Raw genomic sequence first — 16,071 nt, 5'->3', positions numbered from 1 at the left:
ATAACATCCCAGGGATCCTGGACTGTAGGTCTGGGGGGAACTCAGCCCAACCCCAGCGGCCTTCTCCACCTGATGAGGAGGAGGAAGGGAGAAGGCAGGGGAGTCTGTGTGGGTCAGGAAAGGATGGGGCAGTACTGAGAGCCAGAGTTCCTGGACTCCTTTCCTAAACTCTGAGATCAAAGCATACCTCCCAGTGCCCCTCTGCGGGTCTCCTTCTAGGGCTCCTATGTACTTTTGGCCTCCACTGGGGTGTCTGTAAGTGTCTCAATGAGGGGGCCCTTCCAGAGTAGCTTATTCTGAGAGTTCTTCTGAGGGGTCTCAATCTGGGGACCCTTCTGAGGCTATCTCGATTTCAGGGTTTCTCCAAGACTGTCTCAGCCTGAGGTCTCTAATGTCTCAGTCTGGGGGTCCCTCTTAGAGTCTCTCACTGTGAGTGAGCCCCTCTGGAATGTCTCAAATGGACCCTCAGAGTCCCAGCCTGGCGGTCCCTCTGAGGTCTCTCAGTCCAGGGGCACTTAGATGGAAGGTCTCAATCTAGGACCTTTTCATGGTGTGTGATGGGGAGCTTGTCTCAGCCTAAATGTTCCTCTGGACTCATAGCTGCCTCAAATGATGGACACCTGACAGGAAGGCAGTGACGGTCCTTGGAAGGCAGTGCCTGCTGGGCTGCCCCACCCCTGCTCCCTCGGGTGGCAGACAGTTCAAACCACATGCCCCTCCAACCAAGAAGGATGGGGAGAGCAGCGCTTGGGTGCCCTAAAGTTCTGCTTCCTGCAGCGCGACCGCCACCCTCACCCCAGTCCTCGAACCAGAACCCTGTGTTCATCCCTCTGCTTCACCCCTGCTATGGTAGGAGGGAGGAGAGGAGGGTCCAGGGTTCCCAAGCACCCGTCCAGAGAGGATCCCGGTTCATTACAGAGGCTCTGGAATTTCAACCCAGTTCTACCTATTCTTGTCTTTGTGACTTAACCTCTCTAAAATCTGTTTCCTTATCTTTAATACAAGACTTAAAAATAGTACCTACCTCAACGGGCTGTGAGCATTAACTAAAATAATACAAGAAAATGTTCAGCCCTGTTCCTGGCACAGAGCAAGCCCTCAACACATGTTCACTGCTGTCATTACCATCCAATGACACAAACCCCAGGAATAAGAAAGTGGGAACCGGGCTTCCCTGGTGGCGCACTGGGTAAGAATCTGCCTGCCAATGCAAGGGACACGGGTTCGAGCCCTGGTCCGGGAAGATCCCACATGCCGCGGAGCAACTAAGCCCGTGCGCCACAACTACTGAGCCCACGTGCCACAATTACTGAAGCCTGCGTGCCTAGAGCCCGTGCTCCGCAACAAGAGAAGCCACCGCAATGAGAAGCCCACGCACTGCAACAAAGAGTAGCCCCCGCTCACCGCAACTAGAGAAAGCCCGTGCAGCAACGAAGACCCAACGCAGCCAAAAGTAAAAACAAACAAATAAATAAATAAATTTATTTAAAAAAAAAAAAAGAAAGTGGGAACCAAGATTCATCAACCATGTATTTATTGAGCACCTATCCTGTACAAGATCTGATGCTGCAGAGTATCTGAAGATGAATAACATTCCTGGTCCTCAAGGAGCTCATAATTTTTGGACCCAACCTCAGGTGGGGACAGAGCTTTCCCACCCCCTAGTCCCAAGAAAAGAAATCATCAGGGTGGGTGTGAGTAAGAAACATCTGTGTTTCAAGGAGAAAGTTTTATTTGTGGGGAGTGGGGTACTGCCCAGCCCTGCCATGCCCACCCCCATCCCGGCCAGCCGGCTTTACTTCTTTCGGATCTCCAGGGCCTTCTCCTTCCTGATCTCCTTGGCCAGCTCCCCAATCAGTCTCCAGTACTCGTTGAACTTGAGCTCTGAGTCCTGATTCACATCCAAGCTCTTCATCTTCTCATCTAAGGAGCCCACATCCTGAGGAGACACCACAGGGAAGAGTGGGGTTAGAAACGAAGATTTTGACACAGGGAGGGAAGAATTGCCAATCGCCACTCCCTTTCCTCAGAGAGCACTAGGATCTGCCCCAAACCTTCAGGACGAAGCTGCAGCCCCAACACAGGACTGCCCGGGTGCCCAACTCCAAGGGGAAGCAGAGGAGGGAAGTGGGGAGCCTGTTTATAGTGTTTGCTGTGGTCTAAATATACCCACCATGGCGGATTAGGAACCATAAACATGATGTCACTGAACGCAGAGAGAGGAAGAGATGCACACAATGGGCCTTCAACTGCAGGTATGGGTGGGCTCCAGCACGCCGCTGTGCCAGCCCTGGGATAAGCCCAAAGACACTCGGGGAGCCCTTGTAGGCATTGACTCACTCTGACCACCCACAGAGCCTTCTCAGGCCACACTCCTCCATTACAGAAAGCTGGAGAAGTTCACAGCACTTGGCTGCCCATTTGCATAATCCTAATGCCTTCTCATTCTTCCAGTTGGGTCACTAGCCTGGTAGATCAGAGGAATGGCAAGGACACAAGGTATGTGGTTCCCTAGGGGGCCCTTGGCAAAGTCTCTCCCAGCAGAACTGTGAAATCTAAGGATATTCTAAGTTGGACCATCATGATCAAAGGATTTGTTGCCAGATAAGTAACCACAACCAGAAAGTTGACTGTTGAACAATGGATCCATGTCAAACCAGACAAGGGTGCCTCAGGCAGAGCTCATGCTAAACATTTGAATCAACATTTGGATGAAGGCAGAGAAGGCTTGCCAAATCTATAGATTGCACAAAGCTAATTTATAGAAGAGCTAAACAAGACTTTTTTTAAAGCTACAATCATGCTTATTTATAAAATACTATAAGTATTGCCAGTGGAAGGCAAAGATGCTCAGTGTAACACACGGAGGGGGAAAACATACAATTAGTCAAGAGAAAGAAATAAAAGGTAAAATTGTTGGGAAAGAAGATGCAAATTCACCTCTTATATTAGCAATTATGTAATTGTATACCTAGAAAAAAACAAAAGAGTGATAAAGGTTAACATTTCAACAAGTGTAAGCACTTAATAGTGCTGACTGTTCTGGGCATATGCTGAACACCCTACATGCTTTACATCATTTAATCTTCATAATCTGCTAGAATGAAAGGCTCCTGAGCACAGGGACCTTGTCCGTCTTGTTCACCACCATAATGCCAGTGCCTGGGAGAATGTCTGGCACATAGCAGAGGCTTGTTTACCACTATAACCCAAAGCCTAGGACAGTGTCAGAATAGAACGTAGTAGGCACTCAATAAATACTGACTGAATAAATGCAAGAACAATCCAACAAGGACAGTATTATCATGAGTCCATTTCACAGATGAGAAATGAAGGCTCAGAAAGATTAAACAACTAACCAGGGATGACAAGCTAGACCCTGCATTTGAACCTAGACTGTCGGACTCTGAGCTTATGCTCTTACCCACTAATCTGTATTTCTTCCCCCAAAAAACTATTAGAAATGATAAAGTATCAGGTAACAATATTAATACACAAAAACTAATACCAGTTCGAAAATATAATATGAAAGATCCCACTTAAAATAGTAAAAAATAAAATAAAGCACTCAGGAAAAAATGTAGGACTCTATTAAGCTTTTGTGAAGAAAACTGAACTGAAGGATATGAAAGAAAACATGAATAAATAGAAAAACATACTTTTTTTACAGAGAAGGATTCAATAGTGTAAAGATGTCAATTTTCCCTAAAATAACATTTTTATATAATCCCAATTAAAATATTTACAGGATTCTTTTTAATATGATTAAATGTTACTAAAATTCTTCTTGAAAAATCAACATGTGGGATCTACTGGTAAAATTCTGAAAAAAAAACAATAATGAGGGAGAACCAACCCTACAGGCTATCAAAGCATATTTTAAAACCACAGTAATTAAATGAGAATGTTTCTAAATAAGTAATAAACAGATCAATGAAACGGAATAAAGAGCCCCAAAATATACATGTGAATTGAAAAAATAATAAGTGGGGTACTTAACATCAGTAAGAAAATTTTAATAATAAAATAAAGTCTGGGAGTTTTTTAATAAGTTAAACTGGGGAAGACCTTTCTAAACATGGCATAAAACACAGAAGCCATTCAGGAAAAGTTTGACAGATTTTACTACATATAAATTTTTTATATTCTGTATGGCAACAACGACCAAAAACAAACTCGAAGGACAAAGGGCAAATTAGGGGGAAATGTTTGCAATGCACATAATAGACGAAGGCTATTTTCTTTATTTATAAAGAGCTATAATAAATCAATATGGAAAGAAAAACTCTTTGATAAAAGAAACAAGCAGTTCACAGAAAAGGCAATATATATGCCTATCAAAAATATTTTTTGAAGTTCTATTTCACTCAGAATTAAAGAAGTGTAAATCAGAACAAGACACCATTTCCACATATTAGATTGGCAAAATTTAAAAGCTCAGTAAGGGCTTCCCTGGTGGTGCAGTGGTTAAGAATCCGCCTGCCAATGCAGGGGGCGTGGGTTCGAGCCCTGGTCAGGGAAGATCCCACATGCCACGTGCGCCACAACTACTGAGCCTGCGCTCTACAGCCCACGAGCCACAACTACTGACCCCATGTGCCACAACTACTGAAGTCCGCGTGCCTAGAGCCCGTGCTCCAACAAGAGAAGCCACCACAATGAGAAGCCCGCGCACCACAATGAAGAGTAGCCCCTGCTCGCCACAACTAGAGAAAGCCTGCACCCAGCAAGAAGACCCAATGCAGCCAAAAATAAAATAAATAAAATAAATAAATAAATTTATAAAAATAAAAGCTCAGTAAGACCCATTTTGGGCAAGGATGTGGGAAACAGGCAGTCGCATGCACTGCTGGTGGCCATGAAAACAAGTACAAACTTGTTGAGAGGCAAATTAATAATCTCCATAAAGATTAAGAACAAACCTTTTGACCTAATATTTATACTGCCAGACATTAACTCTATAAATATTTTCCCTTGAGTATGTAAAGATATATCGATATAAACAACATTTGCGAAAGGGAAAAGTGAACACAAGAGAAATGTTCATCAATAGAGGACTGGCTACACAAATTTGTGTTAAGTTACATATTAGAATACAGTACACCATTTTTTAAACTGGGAAAACAGCCTATATGCATTGTTACATTTTTTAAAAGCTATTTGTAGAACCATAAGTAAGATGCATTTATTCATTCACTCAACAATTTTTACTTCTTTTTTTTTTTTAATTTATTTATTATTTATTTTTGGCTGTGTTGGGTCTTCGTTTCTGTGCGAGGGCTTTCTCTAGTTGCGGCAAGCGGGGGCCACTCTTCATCGCGGTGCGCGGGCCTCTCACTATCGCGGCCTCTCTTGTTGCGGAGCACAGGCTCCAGACGCGCAGGCTCAGTAGTTGTGGCTCACGGGCCTAGTTGCTCTGCGGCATGCGGGATCTTCCCAGACCAGGGCTCGAACCCGTGTCCCCTGCATTGGCAGGCAGATTCTCAACCACTGTGCCACCAGGGAAGCCCATTTACTTCTTTTAAACTTTTTTACTATCTCACTTATTCCCTCAGTATTTTATTGAGCACCTAACTAGGAGTCAGACACTAAGTGCTGGAGATAAAACAGTGAGCAGATTCCTTTCCTTCATGGAATAAGAATGTTTCCTACATGGAAAGGAAGGAAATTATATGTTACTTCTTGGTAACGTAAAATTGTATAATGGAGGCTAAGTTGTGAAGGAAGTGTTCTGAAAGAAAATAGCCCAGGGTAAAGGAACAGAGCACAAGGAGGTGATCTCTGTACTCAGTGGTGAAGGAAGGTCATGCTGAGGATTTGCCATCTGAGCAGAAATCTGTCAAACGAGGAATAAGCCTAGCAGATACCTGGGGGATGAGCATTCTGAACCAGGAGAGGAAAAGTAGAGACAGCATAAAGTGGAGAGTATAAGTAACTCTCACTGCTTTTGAGGAGTTTTACTACAAAGGGGAACAGAGATGTAAGGCCCAGCTGGAGGGAATTATAGGGTCAAGGGAGGTTTTCTTTTATTTTAAGACGGGAGACAGTACAGCATATTTGTAAACTGATCAGAACAATCCAGTAGAGAGGGAAATTTTGATGATGCAAGAGATTAGAGGAAGAATTGAGGGCTTTCCTGGTGGCTCAGTGGTTAAGAATCCGCCTGACAATGCAGGGGACACGGGTTTGAGCCCTGGGCTGGGAAGATCCCACATGCCGTGGAGCAACTAAGCCCGTGCGCCACAACTACTGAGCCTGCACTGTAGAGCCGCGAGCCACAACTACTGAGTCTGTATGCCACAGCTACCGAAGCCCACGTGCCACAACTACTGAAGCCCACGTGCCTAGAGCCCGTGCTCCACAACAAGAGAAGTCACCACAATGAGATGCCTGCACACCGCAATGAGGAGTAGCCCCTGCTCTGCACAACTAGAGAAAGCCCGTGCGCAGCAACGAGGACCCAATGCAGCCAAAATAAATTTAATTAATTAATTAATTTTTTTTTTAAAGGAGGGGCTTCCCTGGTAGCGCAGTGGTTGAGAATCTGCCTGCCAATGCAGGGGACACGGGTTCGAGCCCTGGTCTGGGAAGATCCCACATGCCGTGGAGCAACTAAGCCCGTGCGCCACAACTACTGAGCCTGTGCGTCTGGAGCCTGTGCTCCGCAACAAGAGAGGCCGCGATAGTGAGAGGCCCACGCACCGCGATGAAGAGTGGCCCCCACTTCCCGCAACTAGAGAAAGCCCTCGCACAGAAACAAAGACCCAACACAGCCAAAAATTAATTAATTAATTAATTTTTTTTTAAAAGATTAAAAAATAAAAATTAAAAAAAGGAGGAAGAATTGAAAGAGTAACGTCTTTAAGTAGGTGAGAAGGGATGGGATTTAGTGCACCAGTGGAGCGGCTGGCCTTAGCAGAGACAGATCATTCATATTAACAGGAAGGAAGGCAGGAAATGTGCTGATCGGTTGGTAGTTTTAGGGGAGGAAGCATATAGAAGTTTCCTGATGGCTTTTATTTTTCTCAGTGAGAAAACTTCTCAGTGAGAGGGAGACTATGAAAAGAGGTACTGGAGTTTAAGGAGAAAGGAAAAGTTGTGAAATAATCATCTGAAAGAGCTGGTAAATGAATTAACTAGGGAAATGTCGAAGAATTGCCAGGCATTGCTAAGGGTCCTACTGGGGGCTGTGGTTATAGATTTAAAGTGAGACAAGTCAACAACATGGCAGTGCATTTTTCTCTAGCCAGATTCAGCTGTACAAGCGCAGACACAGAACGGTGGGTTTCACCAACAAGCTAATGAAGCTGAAATGTTGGATTTAACCTGGGTTGGGATTTTGCCAAATAACTAGGACAGAGAGAAAGAGAATCAAGGGAGTTGAGCGAGTGATTACAGTGGTGAGCCTTAGAACCCAGCTGAGTAAGAAGGGAAATGAGGGCTCGAGGGATGGTGATGGAAGATGAAAAAGTGATAGGGTCAAGAGACTGAAGTTCCCAGCGGAGTCAGGAAGTCGTGGAGTGGAGGAACTAGATAGAGGAATAGAACTGGAATGACAGGAGGTGGTAGACAGAGAAAGAGAGGCTTGAAATTGAGATTTTGGAGATGGTGCATTGGTAATGACAAGATCTAAAGAATGGACAGGGCAGCAGAGCGGAGGGGCAGGGATGCTGAGATGCAGGAAGACAGAACCTTTGAAAGTAAGGAGTTGAAGAAATTGAAAGGCCCAGGGACTTCCATGGTGGTCCAGTGGTTACGATGCCGGGCTCCCAATGCAGTGGGCGTGGGTTCGATCCCGTGTCTGGGAACTAAGATCCCACATGCCGTGCAGCGCGGCCAAAAAAAAAAGAAACTGAAAGGCCCAGGTGTTGAATAAGTTGTCTGTGTGGATACTGAAGATAATGACAGTGGCAGTGATGAGAAGAAAAACAGTAAGCCAGAAGCTGAAGAGCTATAAGGTGTGCAATTAGAAGGGTGGCACGTGGTACATATGAGCTTCCAAGGAGCTGGGTGTCTTAGGAAGGAGAAGAGGGAATTCCCTGGCCGTCCAGTGGTTAGGACTGTGTGCTCTCACTGCTGAGGGCCCGGGTTTTAACCCCTGGTCGGGGAACTAAAATCTCACAAGCTGCGCGGGTGCAGCCAAAAAAAAAAGAAGAAGAAGAAGAAACTAAGATCTGGAAGTTGCAATGAAAAGCAAACAGGTCACTATCTGCATGTCAAGGCCCAGAGGGAGTTGGATTTGGAAGAAAAACCAGTCATTATTTGACAAGGCTACAGGGAATGCTGTACTTTCAGGGCAGAGCCTGAAGTTTCCTATGAGAAGAGGAAGGGAAAAGTCTAAGGATGTAGGAGATATTGCAAATAATAGACTATGAATTTCAGAGACTAGTTTGTGTTTTTTTTTTTTCTAATCCATGTTCACACACTTTTATGTGCCTTTGAATTTTCAGAAAGGATGTAAAAGAAACTGTTTACAGCCTGGGATGATGTGCCAACCCAGAGCGGATGAAATGTAAATCCCTACTCCACCCTGTGAATAAGAGAGAAAGAATGATCCTGTCAGTTGCATTATTGAGGGGATTCCCAGAGGGGGTGGGGAATAATCACAGACCACTTACAGGGACCTCCTATACTGAGATTCTATGACTCCATTAATTTGGCTGTGTTTTTATTTTTGACAAACCCTTTCCCATAGCTGGGCCTCGGTTTCTGTGTACGTGAAGTGAGGAATTTGGACCGTGTTTTCTCTTGGCCTCCTTCTAGCTCTGATGGTCTATGAATCTCCTGGAAGCCAGCTCTGGGTCCAGTCCTGCGTTGGGGAAATGAGACCAGAGAGGCACAGAGAGACACCACGAGAACACGACAGCATGATCTGATGGGAGCACAAAGCCCAGTACAACACTCGCACTCACACAGACATAATATTACCTAACTATACACACAAACACACCAGGCAAGAACACCCAGAACCATTTACACGTGCAGTCACCACACCCCCCTCCACAGTACACCTGTGGTCACCTTATCATGCTCAGTAATAGCTCCTCGTATACACAGTGTCCCACAGCCACTGGCGCCCAAAACCTCACACCCAGAGACCCCCACCTACCTTGAGCAGGTGAGGCAACTGCTGAGTGACCAGTTCCTTAAACTCATTGATGCTGAGGCTGCCCTTCCGGCCCTCCTGCCCTGCAAAGGTGAAGAAGGTGGTGACCACAGTCTCAATGGCCGCCTCCAGCTCAGTCAGTGGTTCGGCTGCCATTAGGACCCTGGGGCTGGAGCTGATGTCCTCACGGGGCTGACCTGCAGGAGGGGGAAGAGAAAGAGAGAGTCAGGACAGGCCAGAGCGCCCCTGCCCTGGCGCTGCCACCTTAAGCCTCTGCCTGGAGGAGGCCTCAAGGGGAAGTAGGGAAGGGACAGGGATGCAGGGATGGAGATTGGGGCAGGGGACCAGGCAATGGTACCTCAGTGTAGGTGGGGGAAGAAATGTTCACTTCCAGAAACCCCTTCCTCTCTAGGTCTCACAGTCTGGGGGTCCTTTTGAAGTGGCCGTGTCTCAGGGACCCCTGTGTGGTGGTCCCTCAGTCTGGAGACCCCTCTGTCTGGGAGCAGGCTTTCATTCTGGGGGGGTCCTTCTTTGGAGTCCTCTCAGTCTGGTGGCCCCTCTGTGGGGTTCAGTCCCAAGGGTCCTTTCTTGGAGCTTAACTGGCCTCAAAGGGTCATGGGGTTGTTTGTCTCCAAAGCTTGTTTGTGCAAGGACCTGGGTCTCCACCCGCCTGCATTGCACCCGCCCACACACACACACACACACACACACACACACACACTGGCCGCTCTTCCCAGCAGAGAGGCCGGGGTCTGGCAATGCCCAGCTGTGGTCAGGGTTGGCTCGGTCTGGGCAGACCCCGCCTCTCTGTCGTCCCGCTCGCCCCTCCCCTCGGGGGCAGCTGGGCACACTGCGGAGCCCAGGACCCCATAGCCCTCCCCGCCCCCGTCTCCCAGCGACAGGGTCCTGGATGGGGCTCCGCTGACTGCCCGCGCCCAGGAGGGGCTTGGTACTGGCACTCACAGTGCCCGGAGTGGAGGGGCGCCGGGGGAGGGGGGGAGGTACGGCTGGGGCAAGGGGGCATGCCCAATCATCCTCCCTTTTCCCACCCACCCCCTGCCCTCTGCAAGGACTGCTGCTGGATTTCCCAAAGCCATTTCCTGAAACCCAGTCTGAGCCGGCTCCAGGGTAGGGACCTGGGAGCCCAGGGCGGAAAAAGGCTCCCCAGGCACCCTCCAGAGGTAAGGGTTGCGACTCACCGGGGCAAGGAGATGGGATGCAGCGAGCAGGAGCCCTAGGGCTGAGGTTTATAAGCGTCCCTGGAGGGAGGAAAGCGCCCCTCCCGAGCCCGGAGGTGTCAAGTTTCCGTCGTGCATTCTGAAGAGAGCGGAGCGCCCAGTCACGCCTCCCGCCCGGCCCTCCCCACCCCAAGCAATCAGGCCTGGAACGCTGGCCCCCCCGCCCAACGCAGCCCACCGCAGCCTCCACTTGGTGAGGGGGAGGGCCCGCCTGGAGCTGCCTGGCCAGATCCCATTCAGCAGGCATCCTGGGGTCCCATCCCTCCCAACACGGGGAGCCTGCTGCCCCACGACACCCGCCCCCTCTGATCTGGAGTATGTTTGTTGCGGGGTGGGGAGGCCACTGTAAATTCAAAGAATCAACTGAGGGAGCTCGGCACTGAGAGGTCCCATCTAAGAAACACCACAAGAGGGCCCCTCAGAATGGGATCCCACCGAGGACCCTGCAGCTCTAGACCCCTACAGAGGATCCAGACTGAGACCCCACAAACAGAGGGGGACCCAGGCCAAGCCCCCCACAGAGGAGACCCTGGATTGAAATCCCGCGGTGGGGTCTCAGGCTGAAACCCCTCGGGGAGACTCCCAAGACTAAATTAATCACTGAGAAGTTCCCTCGCTGAGCCCCTCAGCCAGGTGCGTGTACCTCTTCCTGGCCTAGCAGCATACCCAGTACTGTGGGAGGCAGGGGGAGCCGAGAAGGCCTCTGAGTGTTCCTTCTTCCCAGGACCTTTCCCACCTCCCTTCCCCCTGGGCCCTGCCTTTTGGGACCCAGCGTGGGGGGAGGCAGGGGAGGCTGGAGAAGAGGACACAGGACAGCCTGTTCCAGCCCGGGAGACAGAGGGCGCCTCTGTCCACTCCTGGCCCCTTGCCCCACTGGGTGTCTGTCTGTGAAGGGGTGGAGCCAGTGGGGGGTGTCGGCGGGGGAAGGACGACTGAAGACAGGTCTCCCCACACAGCTCCGGTAGCCACATTTGCAGCCTCGTCTGTCTGTCCAGAACCTGCTCCCAGGCTGACAGTGAGTATCCTGCCCCATCTGCCCTGGGTCCCTGCCCTGGCCAGCCTTGCGGAAAGGGGACTTCAGCAGGGCTCCAAAAGTCTGCGGAGGATGGCACTGTGGTGCCCTGAGGGTCTGGGAGGAGCTCGGGATTTGGGGGAGACAGTGGTTGGAAGGTGGTGAGGGGAGGCAAGTGAAGGACGGAGGGAGATCCGGGAGCTCAGTGAATAAGGAAGCCAGTGGGGAACGCAGCCACTGAGTTTCCAGGAGACCAGGCCCTCCTACCGCAGAGCTCTCATGTGCCCCCGCAAGGCTCCCTCCATCTCCCAGGTGCTGGGGAGGAGACCCAGCTCTCGCCTTGCTTCCAGCGGTGTAAGAATAAGAAAGCAGATGGACCAGCTCCTTCTGCCCACCCACCCCCCCGCCAGCCTTGGTCTCTCTGCCACCCCACCCAGCCTTGCCAAGAGCTCTGGTCCCAGGGAAGTTGGGGGGCAGGGGTGGCAGAGCATGAATCATGTGATACCAGGAAGGGGGCACGAGGGTACAGCGTACTATACCCACTCCCACTCTCCCTTCATGTGACCTCCCCTTTCTCCTCCTCCTCTTTCTTGGCCCAGTTTCTCCACTCCTCTTTCCTCTCATTCTTTCCCTTTGTTTTTCTGTCTGCCCCCTCCCTGCCAAGGTCCTCTCAGAATGGCCCCTACGCAAAATCACAGGCTGCTTGAGGTCTCCAGGCAACCTCTATGTGCCTCTCCTGGATGGCGCTGATAACTGAGCCACCAGCACCCGTCCCTCCGCCCCCCCCAGCCGCCCCCCAGCTTATCCCCTCCATCAGCCCCAGCTTGGGTTCCATCTCCCCCGTGTCTCTGTGACAACCGCTTCTCACGTCCGGAGTTCAGGTGACATTCACAAGGGCCCCATTGAAGAGCTAGGATGTCATCCGATCAGGGCCCATTGTCCAGCCCCTCAGGTCTGGGGAAGGATGGGGACACCTGATCTGAGACACCTGAGCTGCCCCCTGAGGCTGTGGAGGGGCCGACGTCCCAAGGCCAAGGGAAAGAGACCCCCTAGCTTGGCAGTCCCCTCTCCTCAACAGACCCCTCCATTTTTCCCCTCCTCTCTCCCAGCCCCTTGGATTCAGAGGACCTCATGCACTCAGCCTTTATCTCCCCTAACACATACCAGCCCCATTCTCCCTGCTGCCACTGTCCCCACATCACCCAAGTTGGGCCTGGGGGTGGGAGTGGCAGGGACAAGATCCCACAAGTGTCCTCTCCCCCTCCCTGGGAGCCCTGGCTCCAAGGAAAAGGCTCAGACATTCCTCTTTCCCTTTCCACCACCACACAGTAGAAGGGCTGAATCTGCAGAGAAGCAAGACGAACCAAACTAGAGGTAACGGAGGGAAGCCAAAGTGACATGTTCAGGAGAGAACAGTGTAGAAGGACCAAGAGAGGCCCCCAGTCTGCTGACAAGAAACTCAGAGGCAGTGAGACGCCCCGTCCCCATGAACCTTGGGCCACCCACTCGGACTGCCACCCTATCCACCAGGCCGACCGAGGGCACCAGACTGACTCCTTGCTCGGGGTGGGCAGCAGAGTCAAGGCTATAGAGGGGAGCCCAGCCCACCATCCCCAACAGCAGATCTTGGCTGTGCTGGGCAGGCAAGTCCAGGGTAAAAATAGAGCCAGAGGAAGCCAGGCCGGGTCCTGTGACCACCCCTACCTGCCTGCCCCACCCTCCTCAGTATCCAGGCAGCCAGGAGCACTGCAAAGTCCACTGCAGGCCTCTAGAGCCAGCCCAGCTCCAGCTGTTCTACCTCCATGCCCAAAGCCCTGACTCCCTCTGGCTGGGGTGTGGATTGAAGGGCACAGAGAATGAGGCTAGACTTAGGTCTGAACAGTTGTGGTGGGGCTCCGATCTCATGGCTCTTTGAGCTGTGGGCCCCTACCCCAACCCCAGCTACCCCAGGCATGGTCCCCAGCTCACTTCCATGGTGGGACGTGGGTAGGTGAGCTGCGAGATGGGCTCTGAGCTGGAGACGGCAATGGAGACTCTCATCAATGTGTTCCACGCCCACTCGGGCAAGGAGGGGGACAAGTACAAGCTGAGCAAGAAGGAGCTGAAAGAGCTGCTGCAGACGGAGCTCTCCGGCTTCCTGGACGTGAGCACAGGGTGGGGGTACAGGGTGGAGTGGGCGAGGGGTGGGGGAACAGAGTGGGCACCTCCCTGCCATCTCCCCACCCCACCCCAGCTCAGCCCAACCATCTCCTTCCTCTCCCAGGCTCCCCTACTCCTCTGGGTTCAAGTCAAAATGCCCTGATTTACTGATCACCTGTTAAGGGCTAGGCCCTGTGTAGATGCATCAATAACAAAACACACAGTCTAGCAGGGAAGGACTGACACTTGAAAGTAAACCTCGAACACCAGGAAGCACCCGGGGCCTTAACAGAGGTGCCAGAAAGGATTATGGGAGAATATTAACCTGACTGAAGTGGACGGCTTCTCCAAAGAGGTGGCACTCAGGCCCCTGGAAGATTATTAGGGTAAATGAAGACATTTTAGGAGGAGGTACAGTATCTGAACAAGAGCATGTGAGAAAGAAGATGGAGCGTGCTCGGTAGTTTTGACTGGACTGAAGGATGCAGAAGAGAAGCCAGTAGAAAGTGTACCAGCTTTGAGATTTTATGAGACCTGGGTTCAAATTCTGGCGCTGCCACTTAATAGCTGTGTGACTTTGGGCATGTTCCTTAACCACCAACTGTCAATTTGTTTCTTCTCTAGAATGGGACTAATGAAAGCTACTTCATACTATTTGTGCTAGAATTAAATGAGACAGTGCTTGTAAAGCTCCTAGTGTAGTGCTTCTCACATTGTAGGCACTCGACATATAGTAATTGTTTTTATTATTCTGCCTTGTTAAGGAGCTGATTCTGTAGGCAACAGGAAGCCACAAGTATTTTGTTAGTTTTGAGGAGGGCAGCAAGAGTCCCATAATTAGAAGTAGTTCTCCCTCTTGCTCATCTCTGCCTCCTTCTCCCCAATCAACCAGCCCCCATGCCCCTGACTCAGTGCTGTTCATTTCCCTGTACACCTACCTCTCCGTCTCCTCCCTCCACAGGCCCAAAAGGATGCGGATGCTGTGGACAAGGTGATGAAGGAGTTAGATGAGAATGGAGATGGAGAGGTGGACTTCCAGGAGTATGTGGTGCTGGTAGCTGCCCTCACAGTGGCCTGTAACAACTTCTTCTGGGAGAACAGTTGAGCAGACGGCCCCAGTGGGCAGCGCCCTTCGCCTCCACCCTACCATACCTGCCCCTTCACCCTGCTTCCCCCTCACCCCACTTTTCCCTCCCCACCAACAAGGGCGCAAGAGTAGTGGGCCAGGCCTGCAACTCATCTTTCATTAAAGGCTCCTCTCTCACCAGCTGCCAGCTGCTGTCTGTCTCCTTTGGGGTATGGAAGTGGGTGGGGAAGTGAAGGCTGCTCACTCCCAACTTGCCTTATTTGGGGAGGGATCTTATTTTTTTTTTTTTTTAACATCTTTATTGAAGTAGGGATCTTATTTTGAGAGAGGTCAAGGGGCCATTACATCTTCCTACTTAAGGAATGCTCAAGGCCCAGGAAGGTTGGGGTTCAATGTCCCAGCTGGAAGTGGAGGAGACATCAGCTTCTCAGATATAAAGCCAGAAGAATTTCCCTTCAACCTTCAAAGAATATGTACTGAAGACCTACCGTGTGCAAGACAACCTATGGGAACTGGGGACACAGCAGTGAGCAAAACAAACACGACCCTCAACATCACATAGGTAAAGTCCAGTAAGGATGCCAAAACATACACACATACATGCTAGGAAGGAAAATGAAAGGATCTGATGCGCGTGATTGGGGTGGGGGGTGTTGAAGACGTGTTCATACACTCATTCTTCAAACATGCGAGCCTTTTATGGTGTGTCCAGCCATAATGAAAATCCCGCATAGGTCTACATCAAAATCCACATGGATGGCAGATGGCGAGAGAGGACACGGAAGGGGGAGCAGGGACGCAAAGGTCCCCCCCAAATAACTATTTAACAATGTTCAGGCCAAGTTGGGGAGGGAAGTGAAGAGGAAAATATGGACGGGTGGTGGTGAGTGGTGCAGGATCTAGTAGAGGTGTGCACCCAGCACTGGCCCCCAGGCCTTGGCTGGGGCGTTTGTAGCAATCTGCAACCCTCTGACCGGGGCCAAGGCAAATGATGAGGAGAGAGCCAGTGCCAATTACCTGGGCCCAGTGGTCCACAAGAGAGACCAAGGAGGGACTTCCCTGGTGGCGCAGTAGTTAAGAATCCGCCTGCCAATGCAGGGGACGCGGGTTCCATCCCTGGTCCAGGAAGAACCCACATGCTGCGGAGCAACTAAGCCTGTGTGCCACAACTACTGAGCCTGCGTGCCACAACTACTGAGCCTGTGTGCCACAACTACTGAAGCCCACATGCCTAGAGCCTGTGCTCTGCAACAAGAGAAGCCACTGCAGTGAGAAGCCCGTGCACCACAAGGAAGAGTAGCCTCCGTTCGACACAGCTAGAGAAAGCCCACGTGCAGCAACAAAGACCCAACGCAGCCAAAAATAAATAATAAAATTAATTAATTTAAAAAAAAAAAAAGAGAGAGACGGAGGAACATCCGCATAAAGAATTGTAGTCCGTCTGCCTTAGCTTGAGGGGTGGAGGGATGCGCCAGGAAATACGAACATC

At 50.5% G+C, this 16,071-nt stretch overlaps 2 protein-coding genes across 4 annotated transcripts; one reads left to right on the top strand and one right to left on the bottom strand.

The window, feature by feature from the left end:
- Positions 1-1,714: 1,714 nt before the first annotated feature.
- Positions 1,715-10,423, bottom strand: S100A13 (S100 calcium binding protein A13). Of its 2 annotated transcripts, none has more exons than XM_082352320.1 (3): positions 10,306-10,423; positions 9,110-9,303; positions 1,715-1,939 (listed from the first exon to the last, which is right to left on the bottom strand). In XM_082352320.1, the coding sequence occupies exons 2-3, from the start codon at positions 9,260-9,262 to the stop codon at positions 1,796-1,798; spliced, it is 297 nt and encodes a 98-aa protein (XP_082208446.1). In that variant the 5' UTR covers positions 9,263-9,303; positions 10,306-10,423; the 3' UTR covers positions 1,715-1,795. The 2 variants fall into 2 exon arrangements, with proteins under 2 accessions (XP_082208446.1, XP_082208447.1); XM_082352321.1 differs by lacking the exon at positions 10,306-10,423 and adding an exon at positions 9,465-9,773.
- S100A1 (S100 calcium binding protein A1) lies at positions 10,164-14,762 on the top strand. Of its 2 annotated transcripts, XM_082352447.1 has the most exons (4): positions 10,164-10,287; positions 11,301-11,359; positions 13,347-13,499; positions 14,457-14,762. In XM_082352447.1, the coding sequence occupies exons 3-4, from the start codon at positions 13,359-13,361 to the stop codon at positions 14,598-14,600; spliced, it is 285 nt and encodes a 94-aa protein (XP_082208573.1). In that variant the 5' UTR covers positions 10,164-10,287; positions 11,301-11,359; positions 13,347-13,358; the 3' UTR covers positions 14,601-14,762. The 2 variants fall into 2 exon arrangements, with proteins under 2 accessions (XP_082208573.1, XP_082208572.1); XM_082352446.1 differs by lacking the exon at positions 10,164-10,287 and having other exon boundaries at positions 11,245-11,359.
- Positions 14,763-16,071: the final 1,309 nt, after the last annotated feature.

This window comes from Balaenoptera borealis, assembly GCF_965194805.1.
Source record: "Balaenoptera borealis genome assembly, chromosome: 1".
Classification (NCBI taxonomy): domain Eukaryota; kingdom Metazoa; phylum Chordata; class Mammalia; order Artiodactyla; family Balaenopteridae; genus Balaenoptera; species Balaenoptera borealis.
This window is presented reverse-complemented; position numbering and strand designations above follow the sequence as displayed.

What these genes read in the sequence shown, in the direction of transcription:
- S100A13 (XM_082352320.1), bottom strand. Translation starts at nt 9,262, where the DNA reads ATGGCAGCCGAACCACTGACTGAGCTGGAGGCGGCCATTGAGACTGTG. An exon ending in AGTTGCCTCACCTGCTCAAG is followed by an intron (nt 1,940 to 9,109) that starts GTAGGTGGGGGT and finishes GTGTCTCCTCAG; the next exon opens with GATGTGGGCTCCTTAGATGA.
- S100A1 (XM_082352447.1), top strand. Translation starts at nt 13,359, where the DNA reads ATGGGCTCTGAGCTGGAGACGGCAATGGAGACTCTCATCAATGTGTTC. An exon ending in AGCTCTCCGGCTTCCTGGAC is followed by an intron (nt 13,500 to 14,456) that starts GTGAGCACAGGG and finishes CTCCCTCCACAG; the next exon opens with GCCCAAAAGGATGCGGATGC.